Here is a 25,058-nt window from a genome sequence, read left to right on the forward strand (position 1 = left end):
TGTGTGTGTGTGTGTGTGTGTGTGTGTGTGTGTGTGTGTGTGTGTGTAATTAAGTACAATCAGTCTGTCTTTGCAGATCCTTGAGGAGTGGTTTGGCCGCACTATCATCTGTTCTTGCACCAAATTGAGCTATGATCATGCCCAGAGCATGATCGAAAAACCAACTGAGAAGATCCCCAAGGAAGAGCTTCCCCCTATTTCTCCAGAGCACAGCATCGAGGAGGTGCACCAGGCAGTCCTGAACCTGCACAGCATTGCAAAGCAACTACGCCTCCAGCGCTTTGTAGATGGTGCACTTCGTTTAGATCAGGTCAGTGAGTCTCTTTTATTTTATGCAGTCTTGAGTTTGGTTTGTGCCCAAAACCCAAGGGTGAGACACAGCCTGGTGGCCTCTTCCTCTCCATCTGTTTCCCCTGCCACACTGCCACACCATTGTAACAGTGAGTATGGGGAGTGTCCATGTAGGGAGTTCTGTGACTCCCAGCTGCTCTTATCTGGAAAATCTGTGTCCAGGATTGAATTCTCACTTGTAGATGGCTTTGCTGTGACAGGTCCCTGGGACAAAGAAAGGAAGTTTCAGAGGCACTTGGAACATAGCTCTGTTGTTTCTGGCCCACCGTGAGAAGAGATGACATGTGAGAAGCATGTGGCCCAGTGGAACTGCTTGTCTCATGGCAGCCAGTAGGCAGAGAGAGATAAAGACACAGAGTGGCACGTGAGGGGGGCGGAGACAAGATAGACTTTCTAGGCCACACCCTCAGTGATATTGATGAATCCAACAGCTGGTTCTTTTAAGAAGGTAAGCAAGATTGACAGACCCTTGGTCCAACTAGCCAAAAGAAATAAAGAGGACCCAAATTAACAGAATCAGAAATGAACAGGGAAACATTACAACACCTAAGAAATACAGAGTTTCATAAGGGAATACTTTTAAAAATTGTACTCTATTAAGTTGGAAAATCTAAAAGAAATAGATGAGTTTATAGATTCAGCCAAACCACCAAAATTAAACCAAAAAGAAGTCAACAACCTAAACAGACCCATAACAAATGAGGAGATTGAAATAGTAAAAAAATAAAATAAAAACCTTCCAGCTAAAAAGAAAAGTCCAGGGCCAGATGGATTCACAGCAAAATTTTACCAGACTTTCAAAGAAGACCTGCACCCAGTCGTACTTAAACTGTTCAAGAGGTAGAAACAGAGGAAGCACTCCCAGGTCTCCTCTGTGAAGCCTGTGGGCCTCTTTATATCACCAGTCTGTTCTCTCACAAAGACTTCTTCCTCTGCTCCTTGCTTCATGCTTGGTGTCCTGAGGCTGCATCCCGCCTTCCAGTCATCTCCACCAACAGTTCCTCCCTGATTCCAAGTGGCTAAGTTGATGCTAATGATGGCCAGAACCAGTCTCTGACAGACCTCCCTTCCTCCCTCCCTCCCTCGCTTATCTCACTTCTCTACCTGCCTGATCTGCCTGACTGCCCTTCAGCAGCTCAGCAGTGCTCACCCACCCTTCTTTCTGCACAAAGCAGTGCTCGGCACCCACAGCGTGGTACACAGGCTCCCTGGCATCCTCTTCTCCCTCTGATGCACTGGAGCAAGCATCATGTGCATGCTCCCGACCCGAGAGTACCAGCTGCACAGGCTGCTGTAATTATGCTTAGACTAAACGTTAGACAGACGGGTCAAATATAACTCTCAAAAGAAAGCTGTTTATTCTGTAAACACATGTTTTAGAAAGACGAGTCTTCAGAATTTCTTTAGATAAGACAGCTATGAAATCCTAAAACTCAGGAGGTATCGGGACTGAAGTCACTTTACAAATGAATTGTGTGGCTTAGGGAAGTCTTCAGAAAATGAACTGGGTTTAGTTATCTTAAAAAAGACTAGGAATCTATGATATTGGCACTGTAATCTCAGCACTCAGGAAGCCAAAACAGGAAGATTGAAAATTCAAGTCCATGTAAGATGTATGTCAAGATCCTGAGGTAAAGAAGAATAAGAGGAGGAAGAGGAGGAGGAGGTAATAAGAAGAGGAAGAAGGAGGAGGAAGAGGAGGAGATGGGGAGAGATAAAGGCAAGAAAAAGAATGTTTAGTTTTCTCTCACTTTATAGCTCAAGTTGGACTTGAACTCATGGCTATCCTCCTGCCTCATCTGTATCCTAGTGGCCCTCTTAACTCATAAAGGAGAAGGCTGAAGTCCCCACAGGTAGATGGGTTGCTTATTGCCAGACATCCAAATAACTCTTTGTTTGGTTTTCTTTCATTTATTACACCATGCTAATATAAGAGGAAAAAAAAGTTTGCCTTTAAAGTGAGAGGGGAAAACACCCTCAAAAACCTAATTAGGTTCCAGTTAATTAAGGTTTGAAAGTAATGAATTTGTATCCTTGGAGTTGATTCCTTAGTTCCCCAGAAAACAAGTCTATAGACCCCCACATTAGATGGAGACATCAATCTTTGCAGCCAAGGACACTGGTGAGACCATTTATAAATCAGCTAAATAGCTTTACTCAGAAGCCCTGCGTTTGTTCTCCTGTCCTTGTTGGCTTCTTTGCCCTCACAAGTCCATTTTTCCTTGGTGCCTTTTCAGTGACCTGCTGTTTGGCATTGTTCTCTGAAGCTTTGTCTGCCATAGTTCACTGTGTCCATGTTTTGGGTGGCAGTCCTTTAAAAAGTACATCCTTTTATGTCAGCAGCAATTAGAGAGTGGTCTTTAGCCAATCCAGAGGCTTTGCCTTTCCAAGAAATCAGTGTGTGATGACCCTGAGAGTGAGCAAGGATGAAGGACAAGGCACTAATATGGTGCCTGTTTGCAGAGTCAGAGATACAGGCAAAATGGCAGAGCAGCTTGACCTTGGGGTATTTGCAGTCAGCAACTCAGGCTTCAGTGGCTGGCCTGATCTGAGATAGTGGAGCTTGGGCTCCTGGACTCTGGAGTACCCGCTGGCAGTCCTGTTCCCTGAGCCCAGCATGCTGCCCTATGCTAGGGAGTAGTCTAGAGTGCTGCTTTGAGGCAGAATAACTCTAAGTGATGCTCACCTAGAGCTGACTTAACAAGGTTCTCTTCCAAAAGGAGATTCTCCTTTGCCCCCAAAGTGGCACAGGCCTCCAAGACTACCTAGTGATTTTTGGTCAGCTGAGTTGAATAATGACCCTTCCAAGTGGCTTGTCTCTAAATCCATGTTTTCTGCTGCCAGAGTAGTTCAAGGAGTTGGTACAGATAGCCACTTTATTTTTAATTATTTGTTTATAATATATGTCTCTCCTGAATCTTAAAAGGGGCCATATTGGGGCCATTCTGTATGTGTGGAAGAAATGAAATCAGTGGTCTCTGATATCCTCATCTTGAGTTTAATGCAAGGGGAGCCGTCTGAGGGCTTCTGTTCCTGACTGGCACAGGCCAGCCCTCAGCAGCTGCCATCAAGAGAGGAAGATAGATTGGCCTGGCTTGGGCGTATGTAAGACCTTGCGTCCCTTTTGGGGTTCTAGCTCAGCTATTGCCTTCAGAAAGGATATGATGGGAAGGTAGGGCCGAACCTCCTCAGTACTAAGAACCATGTTGACTGATGTCAGGAAACTCCACGCCCTTCTTTCTGAAGCTCTCTGAACCTATCTCTCTTCAGCCAGGTTAAGCTTCTGTGTGAAATGAACCAGAGACTTGCAGAGATCAGACAAGGTCTTCCAGCAGGCAGTTAAGACTGGAACTCTGAATTCAGAGGGCCTTGGAAGTCAAGTGAAGAAAACCTGAGGAAAATTCATACAAAGTAAAGGAGGCTTTACTAAGTTCACAGCTCTGTCATCCATGAAACCTACGTGACACAGTTTTGAGGCCCAAGCTCCATGCAGTTTCTTTGTAAAGGTAGCCTTTCTAATGGAAGACACTTGAATACCCTGAGACTCAAGCTGTGTGAATCTGTTATGTTTGATCCTAACCTAGCCTAGCCTTTCAGTCAGTGTTGGTAGGCTTTCCCAGGAAAGGCCAGATAGTAAATGACATGAGCTCCTGGTCCATATGGTCTGTCTCTGACTCAGCCCTGCCTATTAGTGTGCTCCAAATGAATGGGGGTAGTTGACATGCAGTAAAATGTGAAGGTCACTGAGGCTTGGGTTTGATGTCCTTTTCATGGGCCACAAAATATTATTCTTCATTTGATTATTTTTCAACTATTTAGAAATGTAAAACCCCTCCTTTGCTCCCACGCCACACAAAGCAGGTTAAACTGTGGCCCATCATCACTGACCTGCTTAACTGACCAGCCAGCTTTTCAGCCCTATTACCTAGCGAGCCTTTAGCAGCTCATTACTACTTCCCCAGGAAGCCAGACTAGGTAATGAAGAACAGTTGGGCTAAGTGAGCTCTCAGGATGGTTCCACACAATTAAGGAAATTATTCTTTTGATTAGTACCATGCTTAGGAGTCCAGTTGGAGGCTGGAAGAGTGACTGTCTCCCCCGCACTCTCTGCACATTTATTTTCCCCTTCCTAAGGTCCAGTCCCTTTAGCCAACATGAAGCCAAAGAAGCAACACTGTCTTTACTCCTCTGCAGGATCCACAGAGTCAGGGCAGCCCCCCCTCCCCTGTCCTGTCCCTTCCTCCTCCCCTCCCCTGGGCCTCTGAAGGTAGGGACAAGAAGAACAGGCTGTGAGGAAGATGAGTAGCTTCTCTCCTCAAACCTGTCCACAGTGCTAAGCACAGCAGAGTGTTCCTTCTCTCCATCATAGCTGCATTCTTAGTGGCTGCTGCTCAGTGCTGCTCTCGGGTGACATTGGATGCAGCTGCAGAGGACAGGCAAGTCCTTCTAACTTTCCTTTAGTATTAGTGTTTGTGTCATCTCAAAGCACAAGATAGGCCACGGCCCAGGTTCTGAGTTTTTTCATTCAGAGAGTTATTCACTCAGAGCTTCAGCTTCAGAGACCTGTTTGGGGAGGTTGGGGGGAGGGTGTGGGGGGATGCTGAGAATGTAAAGGAAGAATGAGAAGTTTCAGGTATGGGGTAAACCACTAGACAGTAAGAAGCACTAAGACAGACTACCCAAGTGCAGGAATAGAAGGTGGGTGGAAGTGTTTGTTGAACTTGAGACTGAGGAATGACTCCTGCCCAAAACCAAGTGCTCATCCTTAGAACCCCGAAGAAATCCATGTTCCTGAAGCATATCAAGAGTTTGCTGTCCTCTCTGATCTTCAGAGAACATCGTTTGTAACTTCTGTCTCCTTGTGCCTTCCACTTCCTGTTTGTAATAGGCCACAGGAGTCATTTGTGTTGGCCTGATGTGAATAAGTATAAGGAAACCCAACAGTTTAGACTAAAGAAAATCCCGGTATTATCTAACACACACACACACACACACACACACACACACACACACACACACAGTGGCTCTGGACTCTTAGGGTAGTGGCAGTGGTTCATTGGGCTTCTGCTACTTCTAGGCTTCCATTTAAATGTTGACAGCACATGGCTTCACTCAGATACTCAGCAGCTTGTTTACTTTCTACTTTTCCGTTTATTTTCATTTGTAGATCCAGCTCTCTGTGCTACTCGGACAGGACTCTGATGGGTGGCAGGAAGAGGGATGAACTGCACCCTTTACCATAGAGAATCGAGACACACAGCCTTCAATGGTGGGCTCTGAGAACCTTTCCTTTGAGAGTGACAGATCAGTTTAGTTACTGTACATTAGCTTCATATGGAATTACAGAAAATAGCCAAATTTATGCATCCCAAGGCATGACCTAGTTAGTTACATATAACTAATTACAGCCACTTACATGACCTGATCAGTGTCTGTGTCTTGTTAGCAATGTATAAAAGCTGGCACACATCCTTCCTTGTCAGATGAACTCCTGTGGGTGGCTTGTTAGTACCATCTGCTCTGTGCTCTCCCTACACTCACTGTCCCTGTAACACAGCATAGAGCCATTTCTCGAACTTCCAAAAACTTCAGAGAATCCCATTTACCTTGGAAGTTGCTATGAATGCAGACTCAAACTTGACCAGTGGCCATTGCTGGGTGGCTCTTGAGTTCTCTCTCCAATAGCAGGAACACTGCTCATAACTCTGGGAGGGAGCTGTAGGCAGTGGGGAACAGATATCCTACCCGAAGACTGCATCTCAAGTAAAGGAGAACATAGATTTAGCAAAGGAGGCCGAGGGGATCTCAAGCACGATGGGGAATGGATGGGAAGTGAGAGGCAAGGACAACCTGAGCAAGAAAGCTGTGCCCACTGATGAGCATGAGAAGAGCCAAAGGCAGTTACCTCTCCTCCTCTGAGCCCTGAGCCCGAGACTGGACACATGTGACACACTGAGGTGAAAGTGTCTCTGTCTACTCCTGAGATGGCCTAGATGAAAGGAGGCAGAAAAGTAGCCACTCCCCCTGCCACTCCTCCACCCCTGCTATCACCCTGACTGTTGGATGTCTTTCCAGGCAACACCCTGAAGTGGGGCCTGAAGCTTGAGCTGCTGCACTTGGTCAACAGGCCTGTGCTGAGCCTCAGCAGAACAGAGTCTGCTCTCTAAGTAACTCTAGAAAGCAAGTTTGGCTCCTAGCCCACCTCTAGAAGCTTTTGCTTGCCTTCTGGTTCGTTCTACATGCTGATGTCTAGCTTCATTTCTTCCAGACCAAAAAAAAAAAAAAAAAAGCATTGCTTCATCCCTGCTTCTATATCCTCTGGGTTCACCTCTCTCTGGACCTGCAGGATCTGAATACTGGAGTCCTCTGCCTGTTCCAGGTGGGGCTGGCCCGGTCTGGAACCCTCTTAGGGTGCCCTAGCCCTTCATGCCTGTCTTTGTCACACTGTCCAGTTGTCTTGTTATCTTCCATCTCTACCCCTGTCTCCTCCCCTAAGATTCGTTTCCTACAGGGCAAAGACCACATGGCATTAATCTTTACATCTCCACTCCCTGAGTAGTGCTGCTCTTGTGTTTTGTTTTTTGTTTTTTTGGTTTTCGTTGTTTTTTGGAGTGTTTGTTTGTTTGTTTTGTTTTTCAAGACAGGGTTTCTCTGTATAGCTCTGGCTGTCCTGGAACTCACTCTGTAGACCAGGCTGGCCTCAAACTCAGAAATCCGCCTGCCTCTGCCTCCCAAGTGCTGGGATTAAAGGCACGGGCCACCACTGCCTGACAGTGCTGCTCTTTAACAAGCCGTTTGTTCAGGGTCTTAAACAGTGCTATGTATGCTGGTCTTTTTAAATAAGGTGCTGCTAGCTACAGTGGGGAGAATGGAAACCAAGGCAGTAGAGTGGAGATGTTTTCATAAGAGAGTTACTATACATTTGGAACCAGGCTGCCCAAGTAAACTGGCTGATACTTGATTCTTTGCCAGGGCATCCAGCATGTAGAAAAGATGTGGTGAGGACTTTCTCAGGCAGAGCTACCTTCATAGGTGTGAGGAGTCAGAAAGCTTCAGTACCTTTGGGGTCATCAATACTTCAGAGATTCCCTCTCAGATTTGGCTGTCCCTGCTAGGGGTGTCAGGAAGGATTCTCACAAAGTTCCACCAGAGAAGGGAGATGCTGGTCTAAAAAGGCAAAAGTACCAGATCCATACCTCCTTCCAGATAATTCTGAATGTGCTACCACCAGAGCTCCTCCTCTCAGCCCTGGAATTGGGCAGGAACAAGGTGGATAGGAGTGGCAGCCTCCAGTCTCTGCAGAATCCTGAGAGGACCCCTGTTTTGCTCAAAATGGAAATGGCTGCCACCAGATAAAGGCTTTCTGTTGGTCTTTGGGGCTTTTTAAGAAGAAAACCTAAAATAAAGCCAGCTGACTCAAACAGAAGTTGCTGACCTTCCCAGGGTACAGTGGAGGGGAGGAAGGGCACTCATTCTGACTGGAAGAGACAAGAACTTCTGTGATTTGAGCCAGGCATGGCTAGAACCCTCATTTCCTCAGAGATGAGATTATTTTGTCTTAGTGACCTTGACAGACGGAATGGAATTTGGCCCTTCTGGGACCTTGCCTTTTGGGTAGTTCTACTCACAGTTAGGCAACCCTGGGACTCTTTTTATTCATAGGACATACTGCACATCCTTGCCCTGCCCCCATGTCACACTCACGTCAATTGAATATGAGCCAGACAGCTACATAAGAAGCATGGAATGCTTTGACGTTGGTAAAACCTGCATTGGAGAAAGAGAACTCTTGCAGCTGATCCTTAGATTTCAACCATGACTGCTTCTTGGGACTGGCCCAGTTGACTTCAGTTTTTATTCTTCAGTGTGCTGGGGACTCTGTTTTCTAGGCCAAAGCTCTTCTGTCTGTTCATTGTCTGTCCTAAACTCTGTTGCCACACTGAGCTCCTGCAGATGCTCCCTTGTCCCTCGAGACCCTGTGGGTGTCACAGACCAATGGCGGAAATGTCTGTAGAACAACATACAGGTGTTTTATTTTACCACAAAAGGATTTTTTTTAAAAATCAATTTCCAAGCTATGGATATATAGCTTAGCTGTTAAGTGCTTACCCAACAACTGAAACCGTGGGTTCAATCCCCTGCATGACATAAACTATGTAGTGGCCACACGTCTGAAATCCCAGCACTCAGAAGATAGAATCAGGAGACTCAGAAGTTCAAAACCAGCTTCAAATACACAGAGAATTTGAGTCCAGCTTGAAGTGCATAAAACCTGTCTCGGAAAGAAAAAAATCCACTATTACTATACAGATGAAATATTCTATCCCCAAGACAAAGGAAATACACAATGTGACAACATGAAATAGATTTTTTATATATTTTTAATTATTTGGGGAAGTATGGAAATACACATCACAGCACACAAGTGAAGATGGAAGGACAGCTTGCAGGCGTCTGCTCTCTCTTTATACCACATGGGTCCCAGGACGGAACTCAAGTCATCAGACTTGGCCGTAGGCACATTTATCCACTGAGCCATCCCTCCAGTCTTCAAGCAATTGTTTTATATTAACTCACTTGAGCTTGTTGGAATCATGCTTAATTATCATTTTTCTCATTTTGTTTACCTCAGAGTAGCTTACAAGAATGACTAGATTCACACATTTAGACCCAAATGTTTTCTGCCTTTTGATGAGGAACAGAAGTATGAGTAAGGAAGAGAAGCAGGTATTTCTGCATGTCACATTCCAAGCCACTCAATTCTGAGCTGCAGATTACTCATTGTACAGACTGATCCGAATTCAGAACACTTCCTGGTGTCACTACTGTCGGAATGGTTACAGTTCTTGCTGCTATAAGTAACATTGTAATTAATACCCTTACACTTAGAAATACAAACATCTTAAAATTACTAAACTGAAGAAAATTGACTTTTTCTGTGTCGATTCTTAAAATTAACTTTGATTATTTTATTGTAAAATTAATATATATGTTTACATATATACATTTATAAACATTTTTAAATGAACAAGGAAAAAGTAGGCATTAGCTACACATCACCTAGTAATAATACTTAATAAAGTTCATGTTAGAGCCTTTGGCTTTCTGAGTGTTTGCCAGAAAGGTGGGACTAATTGAGGTTTACCCCATCAGAGAACAGTGCTACGCTGTTACTCTTCTCAGCAGATTCAGTTTGTGGCTTTGCTTTAATCTTTATTAATGTAAGTAACTTGGAAGTGGTACTCCATTGTTTGAGTTGCCTTTTTTCCTTCTGTGTCTCTATCAACTTTCAGGCCTGTCTTTGCCAGGTCTGTGAAAAGCAGATTCTACATCCTGTCCCTGGGAATTCCAACACCATCGACACAGACTCCTGATCTGATCAACTGTAACCACTTTTTCCCTATGAAGGTAGAATTATGTACAATAAAACCCACCATCTTTAGTGTACAGATTCACAAGCTCCACACTTAGTCATATGACCACTACCATGGTCAAAATACAGAATACTTGCCTCACCCAATAAACTCCATGTGTGTCCCTTGGTGAGCAGACTGTCTCACTTATCCTCAGCCCCTAGTAAGTCACACATGAGCACATGCATACAGGGGGCAAAGGTTAATTTAAGGTATCATTCTTCAGGTGCCCTCTACCTAGTTTGTTGAAACAGGATCTCTCACTGGGACTCAGAGTCACCAATTGGCTAGACTGTCTGACCAGTGAACTTCAAGTACCATCCTGTCTCCACCTCCCCAGCACTGGTATTACAAGCATGTGCCACCATGCCCAGCTTGTAATATGGGTTCTGGAGATCAAACTTACATTTTCACGCTTGCATGGAGACGTGTTCCAACTAAACTATCTCCCCGCTCCACTTTTTGCCCATTTCTTAGTTGGGTTATTTGGTTTCCTAGTACTAAGTTTTGAGGATTCTTTTTATATTTTAAGTAGAACCTCTACCGGGTTGTATGACACTGCAGGTAATCCAGCTTACTCTTTCATTCCTTATCTTATTCTCTCTGGCTCTTTTTTATTCCTTTTCATCTTTTGAAAAGAAGTTTTTAATTTTGAAACAGTCTAGTTTATCAATTGTGTCCTTATGTTATCATATCTAAGATTTTGTTTTGTTCATTTTAGTTTTTATTATTATTATTATTTATTTATTTACTTAATTAATTAATGAGTGCTCTATCTGCATGTACACCTGCATGCCAGCAGAGGGCATCAGAACTCATTTCAGATGGTTGTGAACCACCATGTGGTTGCTGGGAATTGAATGCAAGACCTCTAGAAGAGCAGACAGTGAGTGCTCTTAACTGCTGAGCCATCTCTATCTCTGTTCATTTTGTTTTTAACAGTCTTACTACATAGCTCAGACTGACCTTAAACTGAAGATCTTCCAGCCTCAGCTTCCCAAGTGCTGGGATTACAGGCTTGTTCCTCTAACTCCTGGCATGAGAAATCTTTGACTAACCTAGAATCACAGATTTTCTTCTGGAAGTTTTATAGCTTCAGAATTTATTTCTACTTTCTCTCTTCCTTTATAAACACATTTCCAGGCCCAGAAGTTTCTTTTGGAAAACAGTTTCAACAATAAAACTGGACACACCTGAGCAGATTTGGGGTAGAGTCAGACTTGGCAGCCATGCCAGGCACAGTGCCCTCCAGGAGTCCTCTGCAAAGAAGTTACCTCAGGAGTGACTTGTAAGCAGATCTTCTCTGGTTTAAGACTTGGCATCAAACTGAAGACTATATCTTTTGAATCAGGGAGCAGAACAGTAAGAGAGAAACCTCTCAGCTCTCTAGACAAATCCTCTTGACTCTCACAGAGAGCTAATGGTGAATGGAGCCAGGCGAGACTTGGTTGATTACATGCAACGCTCAAGTCAGTGACTCACTCAATCATGCTTTAATCTCATAACTCAGTGGCTTAAAAATTACAGTCAACAAGGCAGCTCACGGGTTACAACTGCCATTGGAACTAGGTTTTCTCTGAACAGCTGGAGTGTACTGTGGTGGGAAGAAAGCCTGCTGTGGGTGAGAGGCCAAAGATTACTTGCCTGGGAAGGATATGCAGCTAACGTTTGATAAAAATCTGTGAAATGACCACCCTCAGCCAATCTAAGTAGAAGCCTGCCATCTTCATCCATGGGAAAGTACATCACATCAAAAGCATTCAGAAAGCACTTGTAAAACAGTGTCAGTCACTACTCACCAGACAAGCTAGCCCTGATTTCAGGAAGTGTCAGGAGTCAGAGTATGAATATGCTGGAATAGTAACAGGGCAGGCAGAAGATTCCAATTCCAGTCAAGGAGGGCCAGTGAGAGAAAACAGTTTGGGAATGGCTTCTCTGAACAGATCCAGGCAGATCAGTGCAATCATTTGCTGTGTTCTAAAATGTGCAGGCCTCTGTCATAGCTGTGTTACAGGGAATATATAAACAGACTCTCCTTTGAGGACTTCATCGAGCTGTCCCCAGGCATAGACAGTCTCTTGATTTCAGCGTGGAAGCTGTTACCCACAGGAGATAGGGAGTGGGACTTTGGTTTCAGAGCTCTCTCTATAGCAGCTTTGCTGAGGCCTAACTGGGAAGGCTCAAGATAGGCCATCACACAAGGCATTTAGAAGGTTGTAGCGGTCGTCAGACATCGGACCAGAGCTGACAGTAAGAAACAAGTGAGAGAGCGTAAAGAGAGTCATCAGAATGCTCACAAGTTCCTGCCTGCACAGCACCGGCATATGGTATTACTAGGAGAAGCCATCTGCCCAGAGGGGACGAGCAGACATCGGTTGACTGATAGGGATATGAAAGCTTTCTGACCCATCCTTGTTTCTGTTTCTGTTTCAGTGAAAGATGTGTGAGGTCATCATCCCTGAAGGCTCTATACTTCCTCCCTCCCCTGCTAGACTAGCAAGACTGTGAAGCAACACAGAATCTAGATGAGGTCTCTGTGAGCTGCCCAGGTACTTAGGAGTGGAGTGGGGCAGGACACTTTACAAGAGTACCCTCCCCCTGCAATGAGCCCAGTTGTTCACTGTGGGGCTGGCAACATCACCCAGCAGGCCCTATTGGTCCTGGCCTGCTCCCCTCCCTCCTTACCTCCTTCTCACTCACACTTCCCAGCTCAATCTTTCTCGCTTGTTAGAGAAAAAAAAAAGTGAATTCACTCCCAGTCCTTTTGAAACCCAGCGTGTCAGTGATCGATGAGGCTGTATTCTCTAACTTCAAAGGAGAAAAACTAAGTAGAGTGAATACTGGCCAGGGGAGTTAAAAAGTCCCAGGGAGCAGGAGACACAGGAGTGACCCTGCCATCATGAGGAGCACCCCCCATCCCACCCCTGCTGGTGCCATGCAGAAGCACAGACAATGCCACTTTGAGTAAATCATGACGGATCCTGAATGCCCAGTTTTGTCCTGCTTTCAATGAGCCATGGGCATATTGCTTAAGATATAGCCAGCCATTTGTGCTGGGTTCCCAGCTACTCAAAGGCTCGACATTGAGTGCTCTCTCAACTGTAGAATGGAGCCTTTGCATATGTGATTTGGGAGGAGGTTTTTTCCTCCAGATTTCCATAGCTAATCGTAGTAGAGGTGACCTCAAGTGTAGTGCAGACCATTGTCCCTCGTCACCCCTGCAGCCTTTGAGCTGAGCTTTAGAGATATCCAGGCAGCACCTAATTCAATCATTCATCTGACCCCTGCCTCTTTGGCCACTCCTCTGAGCTCAGTAGCTCCCTGGGGTCTCCCACCCCACAAGCCTGGCTGCTCAAGAGCCTTTGTACTTAGTGGAGAGTGCTCAGCCCTTCCTCCACTCTGTCCAGATTCCCACCCCCACCTTGAATTTAAGCCCAGAGAATCCCATGCTGCCGGGCCACTTGTTCTCACAAGGCTGCACTTGTGGAGGTGCCCGTGTGAAGCATCCTGTAGAGGTCCCATGCTAGAGCCTTGGGAACACAGAGAAAGGAAAACCTGGGGTCATTTAAGGGCTGGCGTGGTCATTTATTTAATCATCTGTGACCAGCAAGAGGCTTGTTTTCAGTAAAGCTCGGAAGCTTCCTTGGCTCTTAATCAATCATAACAAACAGCTAGAATTTATTGAGAGCCTTCCATTTGCCAAGTGCTTCCACTTGCTACCTTCCTTCACCCTCAAGCCCCATACCCATTTTTATAGATGAGGAAATCAAGGCTCAAGGTTGAGGAATTGTCAAAGAGCACAATCTGGCCAGGATTACAGAACCATCTTCTGCCACTACTGCCTTTCTCTTGTTGGTTATGAATGCTATAATTTATACTCTACACATTTTAACAATGGATGAAGTTCTCAATTTAGGGCAACTTTGAAAGGCTAAGGAGCTGTGCGAGTATATTTATAAAGCATTCTTGAAATGACAAAATTCCAGAGGAGGAGACTAAGTGCAATAGTTACTGGATGTCAGAGCAGATGGAGCCAGGAGGGAGGCTTGAGTCCTGGGACCATCTGGTCTGTCTCAGGGACAGTAGCAATTAAGGGGATCCAACCACGTGTGCAGAGTAGCCCAGATCTGGACACATTGTGACAATTTCCTGAGCTATAACCATGTAATATGTAACCTTTGGCAGAAATTGAGTGATAGGGACAGGAAAACTTTCTGGCTTCTCGTTGCTTGTTTCTATTAACTCTCCTAAGTACCTCAGAACAAAAGTGCTACTTAATTCCATTGTGTGGGAGATGACCAGGTCTCAGATCAAGAGCCACATTCTGCCAAAGCAGTTCACACCATGCGTCTTTCAGGGACTAAGAAGGGAACAGAATCTAGCAGAGAGATTTTCATGCCAATCGGATGTGAGCTGAGACTCTATTTCCCTTTTTATGGGATAGTGCTAAACTAAGGGTTGGACCTTTGTACCCCAACCTTGGGACTGTAGGCAGGGACCCAGAGCAAGTTTCTCAAATGCTATAGCCTTCTCAGTTCCTAGCTGTCAGGTATTTATGTGAACTATACCCATCTCTAGAAGCCAGTAAAAGTATCCAGGAGAGCCTGATGACCTGATGTCTGGGACTTACAGGGTAAAGAGAAAAAGCTGACTTCAGCAAATTGTCCTCTGATATCTACACATTTATGTACCTGAAAACACACACACACACACAGACACACAAATAAAATTTTTACTGTAAACAAAAGAGTTAAAACTTTTTTAATAAAAGAGAGAGTCTATCAGGAACATATCCTGCCAAAACTATTTTTTTAAGTTACAGGTGGTTGTGAACTGCCTAAAATGAGTGCTGGAAACTAAACTTGGGTCCTCTGGATGAACAGCAAATTCTCTAAACCTCTGAGCCATCTCTCCAGTCCTAGCCTTACCACACTGATCACAGAAGGATATGCTGAGCTCTCTCTGGATGACTTTTATTGCCAGCATGAGTATCTGTCTAGTCCCGTGTCTAATCTTCATGAGTTACTCAGACCTACCCAGCAGATAGTGAGGTAGCAATAAGTATTCTTTCTTATTTTTTCTGGAGTTGATCATTTATTTCTTCACTGTTACTACTTTGCTGAAGATTTGGGCTGGTGCTGGTGATAAACAGATAGGTATAGCCCAGGTAGTCTCTACCTGTACTTGTTTCTCCTCTATTTCTGTGACAAACACTATGACCAGGACAACTGAAAAAAGAATGCATTTAATTGGGCTTATGGTTTCAGAGGGCTCGAGTTCCTGACAATGGAGCAAAGGCATAGCATCAAGAACAGGTAACAGCTCACGTCTTGATCCATAAGCACGAGGCAGAGAGCACCCTGGGAATAGTCTTCTGAAACCTCAAAGCCTGCCTTCAGTGACATACCCCTTCCAACAACAGGCCACACCCCAGTCCTTCCCAAACCATTCCACCAACCAGTCAAAATATATTCAAAATATATCAGCCTCGTGGTGTTCTCATCCAATCACTACATTACCTGAGACCACTAAAGGGTTGGAATCCTCCCATCATGTCTTCTATAACTTAGAGTAGGCCTATTCCATGTAGGCTCCTCTACCAGATCCATCTCTGAGCTCCCACAATGCAGAGGCATGTGACTGAGCCTCTTTGCCAGCCTTTTCTCTGAACTGCACGTTCTCCACAGTGACCAATGCTGCAGACAATGTATACTTAGGTCCATGCCCTAAGCAATCGATCTTAGACACAGAAGCCCTCAGCCCATTTCTTCAGAGAAGAGCAGCAGCTCCTGTGTTAATCTTAGGAGTGGTGGTGGTTGTTGGTTTTTCTTGGTTCCTGTCAGTCAATATGTTGACCAGCTGACTAACATTTTTATTTCAGCCTTTTGCATCATCTGAGAGTAAGATCCTCTTGGCTTCAGTTCTGGTCTCTTTACTGGTTATGAATACAACTGAGCCATGTTAGCTGGAAGGCAGACATTGAATGAAAAAGTAGAGCTAGCATGCCTGTGTCTCTCACTCTCACACAGATGGATGTACCTAGCCACTCCAGTCTCCACACTGTGGGCTCCTCTAACAGGGTATGTAAGGGTACCCTTCCCTCAGTACAGTCTCAGTCAGCCCATGACTCTGGCTGGGCCAGTGTGTTTAGCCACTCATGGGAGCTGCATGTCCTAAATACAAGGGCATGGAAGGAAGCTTCTTTGCCTGTGATCCTCAACAAGGTTCACATCTGAATGCCATTTGCTGTTATCTGTCTGCTTGAACCTAGAGAATGAGAGGTTGTAGCAAGGGGCTCTTACATGGGAGAAGATAGCAAGTGGGAAATGCAGACTCTAGAGCCAGGTGGGTTTGTGTGTATATACCAGTTGGCCACGTGCTGATCTGCCTTACTTTAGCCAAGTTGCCATACCTACCCTAGCATCCATCCTGAACTCCTTTAAATAGTGGCAATGGAAAATGGGCATGTGACCCTCTTGGCAACGTTCCAGCTGCAAAGGAGCCCATGACTCTTGCTTCTCCTTTCAGGGCCCTACCTGTTCTTGTTTAATGGGTTTTTTTGTTTTGTTTTTGTTTGTTTGTTGTTTTTTGTTTTTTTAGTGTAATCTTTGTGGAGCTTACCCAAGGTTGGGTAAGTCCAAATTTGAGACTTCTGTATCAGAACGAGGCTGGTTGGGACAAGATAATAGCTGAGCAGATACACAGTGGACATACATTCCAACTTAAGGATAAATGGGAAGGGTTGAACAGAATAATGCACTTGCATTTGAACTGCCTAAGCCAGCCCAGGCCATGCTCTAGCACGTCATTGTAGCTGCTTCCCCACCCAGTCACCGATTAAAAGACAAGTTGTTGCTGGAGCCAAGGTGCTGGCTGGGCTGCTGCCATGGCAAGGCACATCTGCCAACCCACTGGGCCGTCTTAGGTTGTTTGGTTTTGGCTACGTGTTTATTTGGTTAATTTATTAGTATTTTTGTTGTTTGGTTGGTTGGCTTGCTGGTTGTTGTTGTTGTTGTTGTAACAAGGTTTCACTGTGTAGCCCAGGCTGGCCTCAAACTCTATTGCTTCAGCCTCCAGAGTGCCACAGTTCGAGACATGTACTGCCATCGTTAGTGGAAGCCTTGTTTTTGAAGAGTGTAGCTCAGTTATACATATGTAATGCTGCTATAGGTTGAAACAGCCCTAGAGACTAGTCATGAAGGGAGAAGATTGGGGCTACCATGTGACAGAAGAGCTATGTCAGCCTGGCCACCTGTGCAGTAGTGTAAGTACTGTAAGGCTACACTGAAGTCTGTGGCCCAGGTCTGCTGTTTTCTCTCCCAGGGAGGCCTGCAGAGAAAAAAGTGGTTTCCCTAATACTGCTCAAGTTAAAAACAAAACATGGTGGCACTAGCCTTTCATACCAGTACTCGGAAAGCAGGGGCAGGTGAGTCTCTGTGAGTTCAAAGCTATCCTAGTCTGCAGTATCTTCAAGGCTTGCCAGGGCTGCATAGTGAGACCCTGTCTAAAAAAGAAAAATGAAACAGAATCCTGCAGTTGTAGAAACTGCTCAGATTTCAGTGAGTTCTTTTGAACTAACTGAGCTTGTTCCAGTATCTCGTTTTTTCTCATGTGGAGCTAGCACATTAGCAAGGCTGTTCCCAGGCCTTGCCACTACAGGGCCACCATTGTGGATAGGTCATAGCTGTTGGCCTGTGATTTTCCTCATTTAATTTTCACAACAACCTCAGAAGTGCTGTCATTCTCTCCTATAATTCTTCAGAGTCAGAAAATGAGGCACAAAGAGGGAAAAGAAGGAAGGTCACCTAACTATTAGGAAGTAAAGCTGGGCTCCAAAGCTGGATGGAGTGACCTTTTCTTCTAGTCTAACTTGCCTTCTCAAGTTGTAAGGCCAGGGCACAGCAAAAGAGACAGAAGCAGAAGTGTGAATGCTACAAAGAAAAAGAAAGTTAGACTGGGGGAAAGATTTAGACTAGAACAGTTAGAGTTGGTCTTTCTCCTGAATTCTAGCTTTGGAGCCCCCACAAAGACTGTGTGTTTTACAATATAGAGTTAGAGGGAGCACACATTTCTGCTTAACAAAGGTTGTGAACTTATTCCATTAACATTCAATAGTATGTACAGTTTTTTTTTTAATTTCATCCTTATTTATTTTGTGTGCATGTATGTGTGAGTGTATACACATGCTGCAGCACACATGTGGAGATCAGAGAGCAGTTTATGGAAGTCATTTCTCTCTGCCTATCATCCTCTGGGATCAAAGTCAAGTCATCCGGCAGCAGCAGGAGCTTTCTCATTGGTCTCCATATGCACTTTCTTAAAGAACAAGAGTATCTCAGGGCTCTCTCACCACAGGTGATACATCACAGTTAGCAAGGCCAGAAGAATGTCTTTATTTTCTTCCTGAAGCCTGCCTCTTGCTGTTATGCTCCTGAACCTCTTAATTCTGTTTAATATTTACATCTCTTCTAGGATGAAACGTATTTGTGTCTTTAAATTTCACAACACCTATGTGTTCCCTGATTTTTACCACAGGTAGAACAGCATCTCTTAGATAATGTTGTTCTATAAGGAAGAGGGCACAGACACAAATAGCAACCTGGATAGGAATAGTCACTGGAGATAGTTCTGAACAGCGTAGTCAGCAGTTGTATGATTGGTGGGCACTTAGGGCTGAATGGTAGTAGAGTGGCTCTCATGCAGGAAGCGCACCAAACTCATCGGAACAAGCAGCAGGCAATAGAAGAGGAACAGGTGGCTTGCACCAAGACCCAAAGGGGCCTGAGATGGCAATATTGTCATTTTGAATATGTCGGGCAGGCACTTGGCCTCTGGAGGGAGGAAATCAATTAGCTTAGCATCAAATCCAGAACCTGACAACTGCTCTTTCTTACATAAGACCTCCTTACATAAAGATGCAAAGGGAGCATCCTCATTAAAACACCTCAGTGGGTACATACTGATTCTTCTAGAAGCACTGAGCTTCTCTCCCAACAGATACAGAAGGACTTTCCTTCAATTGGCTAAAAAGATTCCACATTCCTCCAGGAGACAAACCTCAGGACAGCCACAGAGGAACTGGGCTCCATGGTATAGGTGGGGCGTCTAAGGTCCCAGAGCCCACCTCCATCCAGACTCAGGGAGAGAACAGGCAAGCCAAAGCTTCTGGCTCTCAGTTTGGTTTACATAACTCCTGACTCCCCAAGTCCCTGGAAACTGAGGCCAATTCCCTGGAAGATCATTCTGTTCTCTCCTGTTTTTTCAAGAAGAGAGCCAGCCTGATCACTGGCTCTGAGGACTGTGTGAGAGTGTCCCATTTCCTTCTTCCACAGACTGAGTGCCTGCCGTCGTAGCTGTTTAGGAAGGTTCTGTTTGAACTCTCATAATTCTATATATATTGGCCTTGTATTGTAAAGAACTTTACTTATCTTATGTGCACCCTCTGTTTCCAAAAGAAATTTGAGGACTTGCAGCAAAGGAGATAAGCAATGAGGTGAACATACTAGGAGAACAAGAAGTGAGAAGCCCAGGAAGGGAGGCTAATGGAAGGTGAGCTCCCAGTATCTGTGTGCCGAGTAGGCACCAGACTCTCTACTCCAGCATCCTAACAGCAGAAACAATCCTACCTCAGAAAGTTGAGGGGGAGGGTAATAAGGCATATTTTTTAAAATAACAAACTTCACTGAAAGTTGAAGGATGTCTTTCCTAGTACTAAGAGCAATTTCTCATGCAAGGTTTGCTGTTAGGGACACTGCATACACTTGCAGTAATGAAAAAAAGATGTTTATAGGCCCTGTCGTAAGGTTAACTTGGTGAGAATGGAGGATGATTAAAACAACTCAAGTAAGGCCATGTGTCTGGGGAGCACTAGCTCTTCTGGAGCCTCAGTGAGTCTCAGGTAAAGTTAGAGCATACTTGTGGATGCAGCTTGATTGATGCACTAAGCACAAACACGCACCAAGTTCTGGGCTCATTCTTCTCTGACACATAGACTGAGCATGGCTCATGCCTGTAATCACAGCACTCAAAAGGTGGAAGTAGAAGGATCAGGGATCAGAAGCACAAGATAGAACAACTTCAGCTCTATAGATAGTTTAAGGCTCTCCTGGGCTACCTGAGACCATGTCTCAGGTAAGAAAATGACTAAACAAATAAATAGGCAACACACTTAAGTTTTCTTATAGCAACCACTTTGAAGTGGGGGATCTGATAGGATCTCTACTGTTCATAGCAAGTGCACAGGTTTAGAGTAGCTAGGCAGATAAAGAAGAGGCCAAGACAACTGTACAGTATTGTTCCCATGGACTCAGAGGAGCCATGTACCACCTCCACAGTCAGCATTGGTACCTGCCTATGAAAGTAGCTCTGGTAGCATCAGTGCCCAAACAATGGCTGATCTGAGGCCCCAGACACAAGAGGAAATAGTTGTGTCTGTAATTGTCCGCTTTGAGTCGAGTGGTCAGGTGGCTACAGCCTCCTCATCTGGCTACATGTGGCATATGCAGGCTTACTCATCAGACCTTGTATTTACTGTTTTCACCTTAGTTGAAAATGGGAGAGGCAAACAGAGTCCAGTGACTAGATGGAAGCAACTAGAAGCCTCTGCCCCCCCCCCAGGGACTGTCAGTCTGCCAAAGAAGAAGCTAGGAAGGAAAATAAGCTGTTCTTCGTGGGCTTCACCAGTGATGGAGACAGAAGGCCACATGGGACAGTGTGAAGTAGAGCTGCACTGGTCTTACCGTGGTGATAAAAGAAGTGGCCCTCAGAAGAGGAGGCAACTAGCAAGGAGGGCAGGACAACTACTACTGTTTCGCTGGCTGGTTCCTCCCTAGTGAGCAGCTTTCCCTGGGGACAGGACTTAGCTCTAAGACGTGGCTTCTTCTGAGCAAATCAAACCTCAACATTGAAGGATCTTTGTCTTGTCGGTTTTAGCTTTAATAAGAATAGAACAAGCTTCTGGAACAGGACACAGTGGAGTCAGGAGAAGTGGCCTTAAGTGAAGACACAGCTGTGGGGTTTCCAGACTCGCACTGCAGGGAGGCGTCATCCAGTGGGAGCGGCCAGCCTCGCTGTAGACTTCCAACACTAACGAGTTGGGAACTCCATGCTGAACAGGATTCAGTTAGAGGGTCCCTGTGCCAGCAGATGGATGTATTTTTCTTGAAAGACCAAGATGCCAGAACTCTTCATGATTACGTTACTGGAGCGAGGTCCTTTTTTTGTGGTTTGTTAAGTTGAGCGTCAGGACTGCAGGATTCTCTTCTTGCTCTTTCTTACTCTTATTTTTTCCAGGTCAGAACCAGAGCTTGGAGCAGGGAGGAAAATCCTGCTGAATGAGCAAGTTCTTTCTTAAAAAGCTCTTCAAGTCCAAAAAGACTTCAGTGGACTTAGGAGAAAGAAATTTAATACATTGCCATAGAATCGCTGTTAACCAAGTTAAAGCAAAGCCCACAGCATCTTTGTCTTATAAAAGAAAGCAAAGGGGAGATGGAAAAAAGAAATAATGCTTAGGAAATCCAAACCAAACAATGAAGACTAACGAAGGAAAACTAAAGATCATTTCAAAGAATGTGAAGATTCCCTCCTAATAAGATTTTTCAATTTCCAAACCTAAGCTTCAGGTGGGAGGAACTTTTCTGTTCCTTTCAAGTACACTGTAAGTGTGGTTCCCCAAATGTTGGCCCTGTGTAGGACTGGCTACTTTCCACATAAGGAGCAGTCAGATACCCTGCAAGACCCAGGAACTGTGAGGAAGCGTCAACCATGGGAAGCTGAGAGGCTTCCCAGGCTGTTCCTTGACCTGAGCTTGAACCTGAGTCCTAACTGCTAGCTAACTGAAACAAGCTCAGCCTCCCGGAGAAGAAAGTGAGTGGAACTAGAGCAGTCCTAGCCAAAAACCTACACTGGACTTTCACCACTGGCCTCTATCTCTAAATCCCTGCGAGTGAACTCAGAGTTGGGCTTCCAATCACCTGCTCAGACCACCCTTCTAACTTGCCAGCACCTTCCAGGCCTGCACAGAGGCACTGGTGCCCATGAGAGGACATTTTACATCAGTTGTGGACAAGACAAGGAATTCCTTGATTTTTTTTAATATTTATTTATCTTTGTTCATGTGTATGTATACACACATATGCACAAATGTACCAACGAGAAGGTGAGGAACTCAGAGAACAGCTTGTGGGAGTCAGTTCTTTCCTTTCACCATGTGGATTCCCAGAATTGAACTCAGGTCATCAGGCTGGAAGCAAGCCCCTCATCGACTCAGCCTTCTCATTACCTGTATAGAGTTTCTCAACATTTGCCCAAACTCAGACTAGTAGTTTTTAAAAGCACCAGAAGCTCTGAGCTTCCTTACTCAGTGTTGTTTAAGAATCAGCTGCCTGGGCATAATCTTCTCCAGGGCCATTTGGGCAGGCCAGCTGTGTACCTGAGCTGGGGAAGACTGGCTTGCTCATTGGCCCAGGGGACACCTGGCATGCACACTGACCACCCCTTCCAGTTTCATTCTTTCACCTTCTGTTGCTTATTCTTATGAATGTTCTTGGATCCACTGACTTCACTGAGCTGGGATGCAGAGTAAGGGCACGTGCCTTTTACTCATCATAGACAACAACTATATGGCCTTCTAGCCTTCTGCTTAGCCTTGGATGTTCATTCTTGCCCTAAGGCTTTTCTCCCAACGTGGTGGAATCTGAGACCCAAAAGGAAGCCCTTTATTTCCTCAGCCAACTAGTCTCGTGGTCCTGGGAGGGGACACTGCTGGTCTCCCTTGCCATTATACTTAAAACCCAAGAGACTCAACAACCCCAGCAGAGCTGCACCCCACTTCCCCAAATCTGTAGAAAGTTTGTCACCCTGTCCCAAGTGTTCCAGCCTTTAACTCAGCCTTAGTCCTATGGCCAGATGCCTCGTTCGCCCCGTCATGAAGCCTGGACAGTGGAGGGCCCCATCAGAAGTTCTGTGTTCTGCTGCCCACAGCTGCTCTCCTGTGTGGTCTCAGCCTAAGTTTCTAGAACTAAAAATCTCTCTCTCTCTCTCTCTCTCTCTCTCTCTCTCTCTCTCTCTCTCTCTCTCTCTTTCTCTCTCTCTCCTTCCTCCCTCTCTCCCTCTCTCCCTCCCTCCTTCCTTCCCTCCCTCCCTCCCTTCCTTCCTTCCTTTCCTCCCTTTATCCTTCTCTCCTTCCTTTCTTCCTTTCCTCCCTCCCAACTCCTTTCCTCCTCCTTTCTTCTTTTTTTCTTTTTGTGAGGCAGGGTCTCTTTATGTAGACCAGGCTAGCCTCAGATTCACAGAGATCTACCTATCTCTGGGTCCTGAGTGCTGGGATTAAAGGTATGTACCACCACACTCAGCAGCTCTTCCTTTTTCTATCTAAAGACGACCTGCTTGTCCTTTGTCAAGCTGAGAGCTTTGCTTCTCCCTAGGTCCCTTTCAAAACCTCATTCCTATGGCAGTGGCCTAGATAGCAGCCTTGTGAGTGCCTGAGGCCTTCACTGTCTTCGCCTCACTCGGTATCAGGGATGTTGTACAGCTAGACAGTGGCCACCAAGGAAGCCCATCCCTTTGAGGGGACCGGCCAGCAGTCAGTGCTTCTGTTCCATGTAGCAGCTGCAGCCAGAGTGGCCACCATTCTTGTGGACTGACTTCCCACTGAGGGAGGCGCTGCAGGACTTCATTATGTCCCCAGGCTGGCAGAGAGGGCCACAAGTAGGGCTCTATTCTGGCGAGGCTTACTGCAGGAAGTATCCAGGAAATACTGTTGCTCTTCAGGGTGCTGACAAAATAGGAGCTCTTTCTTGCCTCCCCAGGGATTTGGGCCCCTAGTTTCAGTAGAGCTGGTCTTTGTTGAGTGTCTCTGCCTGGATGTCCTCAGCTGTAGGTCTTTTGTTCTGCTTCCCTTGGGAATTCTCCTGCTTGCTTTCTGGCTGGAGGCACTGGTACAGCTGCACTGGCCTCATTGTACATACTCCTCTAGCTTGTGGGCCTCAGCTGGGTCACACATCCCTTCCTCAGTCAGGGCACTGCCAGCATGGATGACTGTTCAGCAACTGAAAGGATGGGCCTCCCTTAGCATTGTCAGGTCCAGTCTGCCTCTAGAGATTGGGTCTGCTTTTCCCTGCAGCCCCTGGATGTCACGTAATTAAAAAGAAGGACATGTCTTCCAGTACTGCCTCTGTGTCTGCTACAGGGATCAGTGTGCTCATTCATTCATATTGAACTTTGTTCTTGTAGACACCTCCATGCCTATAAACATGCCTAATGGCTTGGCTTCTCTGAGAAACAGCAAGCATATCACTGTCTTGGGTGGATTTTAGAACTTCTTAGAGGACTGTGCCCATCTTGTCCCATCCCTACCTCTCCACTCCTGTGAATATTTTAATTACCTGTCCATCCTAAGGTCTGCTTAGGTGTCCATCCTAAAGTCAGCTGTCTGACCACAGCTCCTGGTCTTCCCATCTCTCTAGAGTCCATAAATACCTAGGAAGCCAGTACAGTCAGGTGCTTTACAATACAGACTTCAATTCTGCTGCTTACTGGTCACTATGGGCCTAATACATACCAAATCTCTCAAATACAGTGTAGTGTGAGAATCTAATACTATCACATGAAGGATGCTTAGAGAAGATGTGCTTCATAAATATTAGTTTCCTACAGAACATCTGTCACTCAGACCCTCTGCTTCCTCTCCGTTGGGCTTCATTTCTCTTTAATGTCTGTCGGCACTTAGTTCCCTGACCTGTCTGTATCCATCTGTTGCCATATCGTATTGCCCTCTCTTGCCCATTATTCATCCCTCAAACCTTTCTTGAAAGATCCAGCTTTGGACCAGGTTGGCTTTCTTCTTCATACTACTGTCAAGGTTACAGGGGACTGTTCACTAATCCTAGTTATTGAGTGCTTCCCAGTAGTCCTCCTGTGCAGCTCCATCTAGGTCTTTGTCTTGTCTTCCAAAGAAGTAGCTGCAACTTTCATTCTTTCTTCAAACTTCTAGTCCCCTCATCAAACTCTCTATTCTTTGCAGATAATTTGACTTCCTAGTTCTCAGGAGGGAAAAAAACAAAAGCCATGATAGAATGTTCTAAACCCTCTTCACCTGGCCTACAGACCTGTCCCTGAAGTAGAGAAGGTCTTCCATTGTGTGTTGGATTCCAGTCTCTGGTGATCTCAGAAACAGCACTTCTTACTTCCAGCTCTTGTGTCTCCCTCTCCTAGTCACTTCTACTTTAAAGTGTTACCACTTAGATACTCTCCCTTCACTCTCTCACTCTCTGTGCTGCCCCACTGTGGTCTCCC

General features: G+C 45.4%; 1 protein-coding gene across 3 annotated transcripts in view; it reads left to right on the forward strand.

The window, feature by feature from the left end:
* Dis3l2 (DIS3 like 3'-5' exoribonuclease 2) overlaps window positions 1-25,058 on the forward strand; it is a 314,214-nt gene that overhangs the window by 256,079 nt on the left and 33,077 nt on the right. For all 3 annotated transcript variants that reach the window (XM_028789560.1, XM_028789559.1, XM_028789558.1), the window contains one exon: window positions 77-310. In XM_028789560.1, the coding sequence (XP_028645393.1) occupies window positions 77-310 (234 nt within the window). The remainder of the gene's footprint in view (window positions 1-76; window positions 311-25,058) is intronic.

This window comes from Grammomys surdaster, unplaced genomic scaffold (genome assembly GCF_004785775.1).
Source record: "Grammomys surdaster isolate TR1022 unplaced genomic scaffold, NIH_TR_1.0 125846, whole genome shotgun sequence".
NCBI lineage: Eukaryota > Metazoa > Chordata > Mammalia > Rodentia > Muridae > Grammomys > Grammomys surdaster.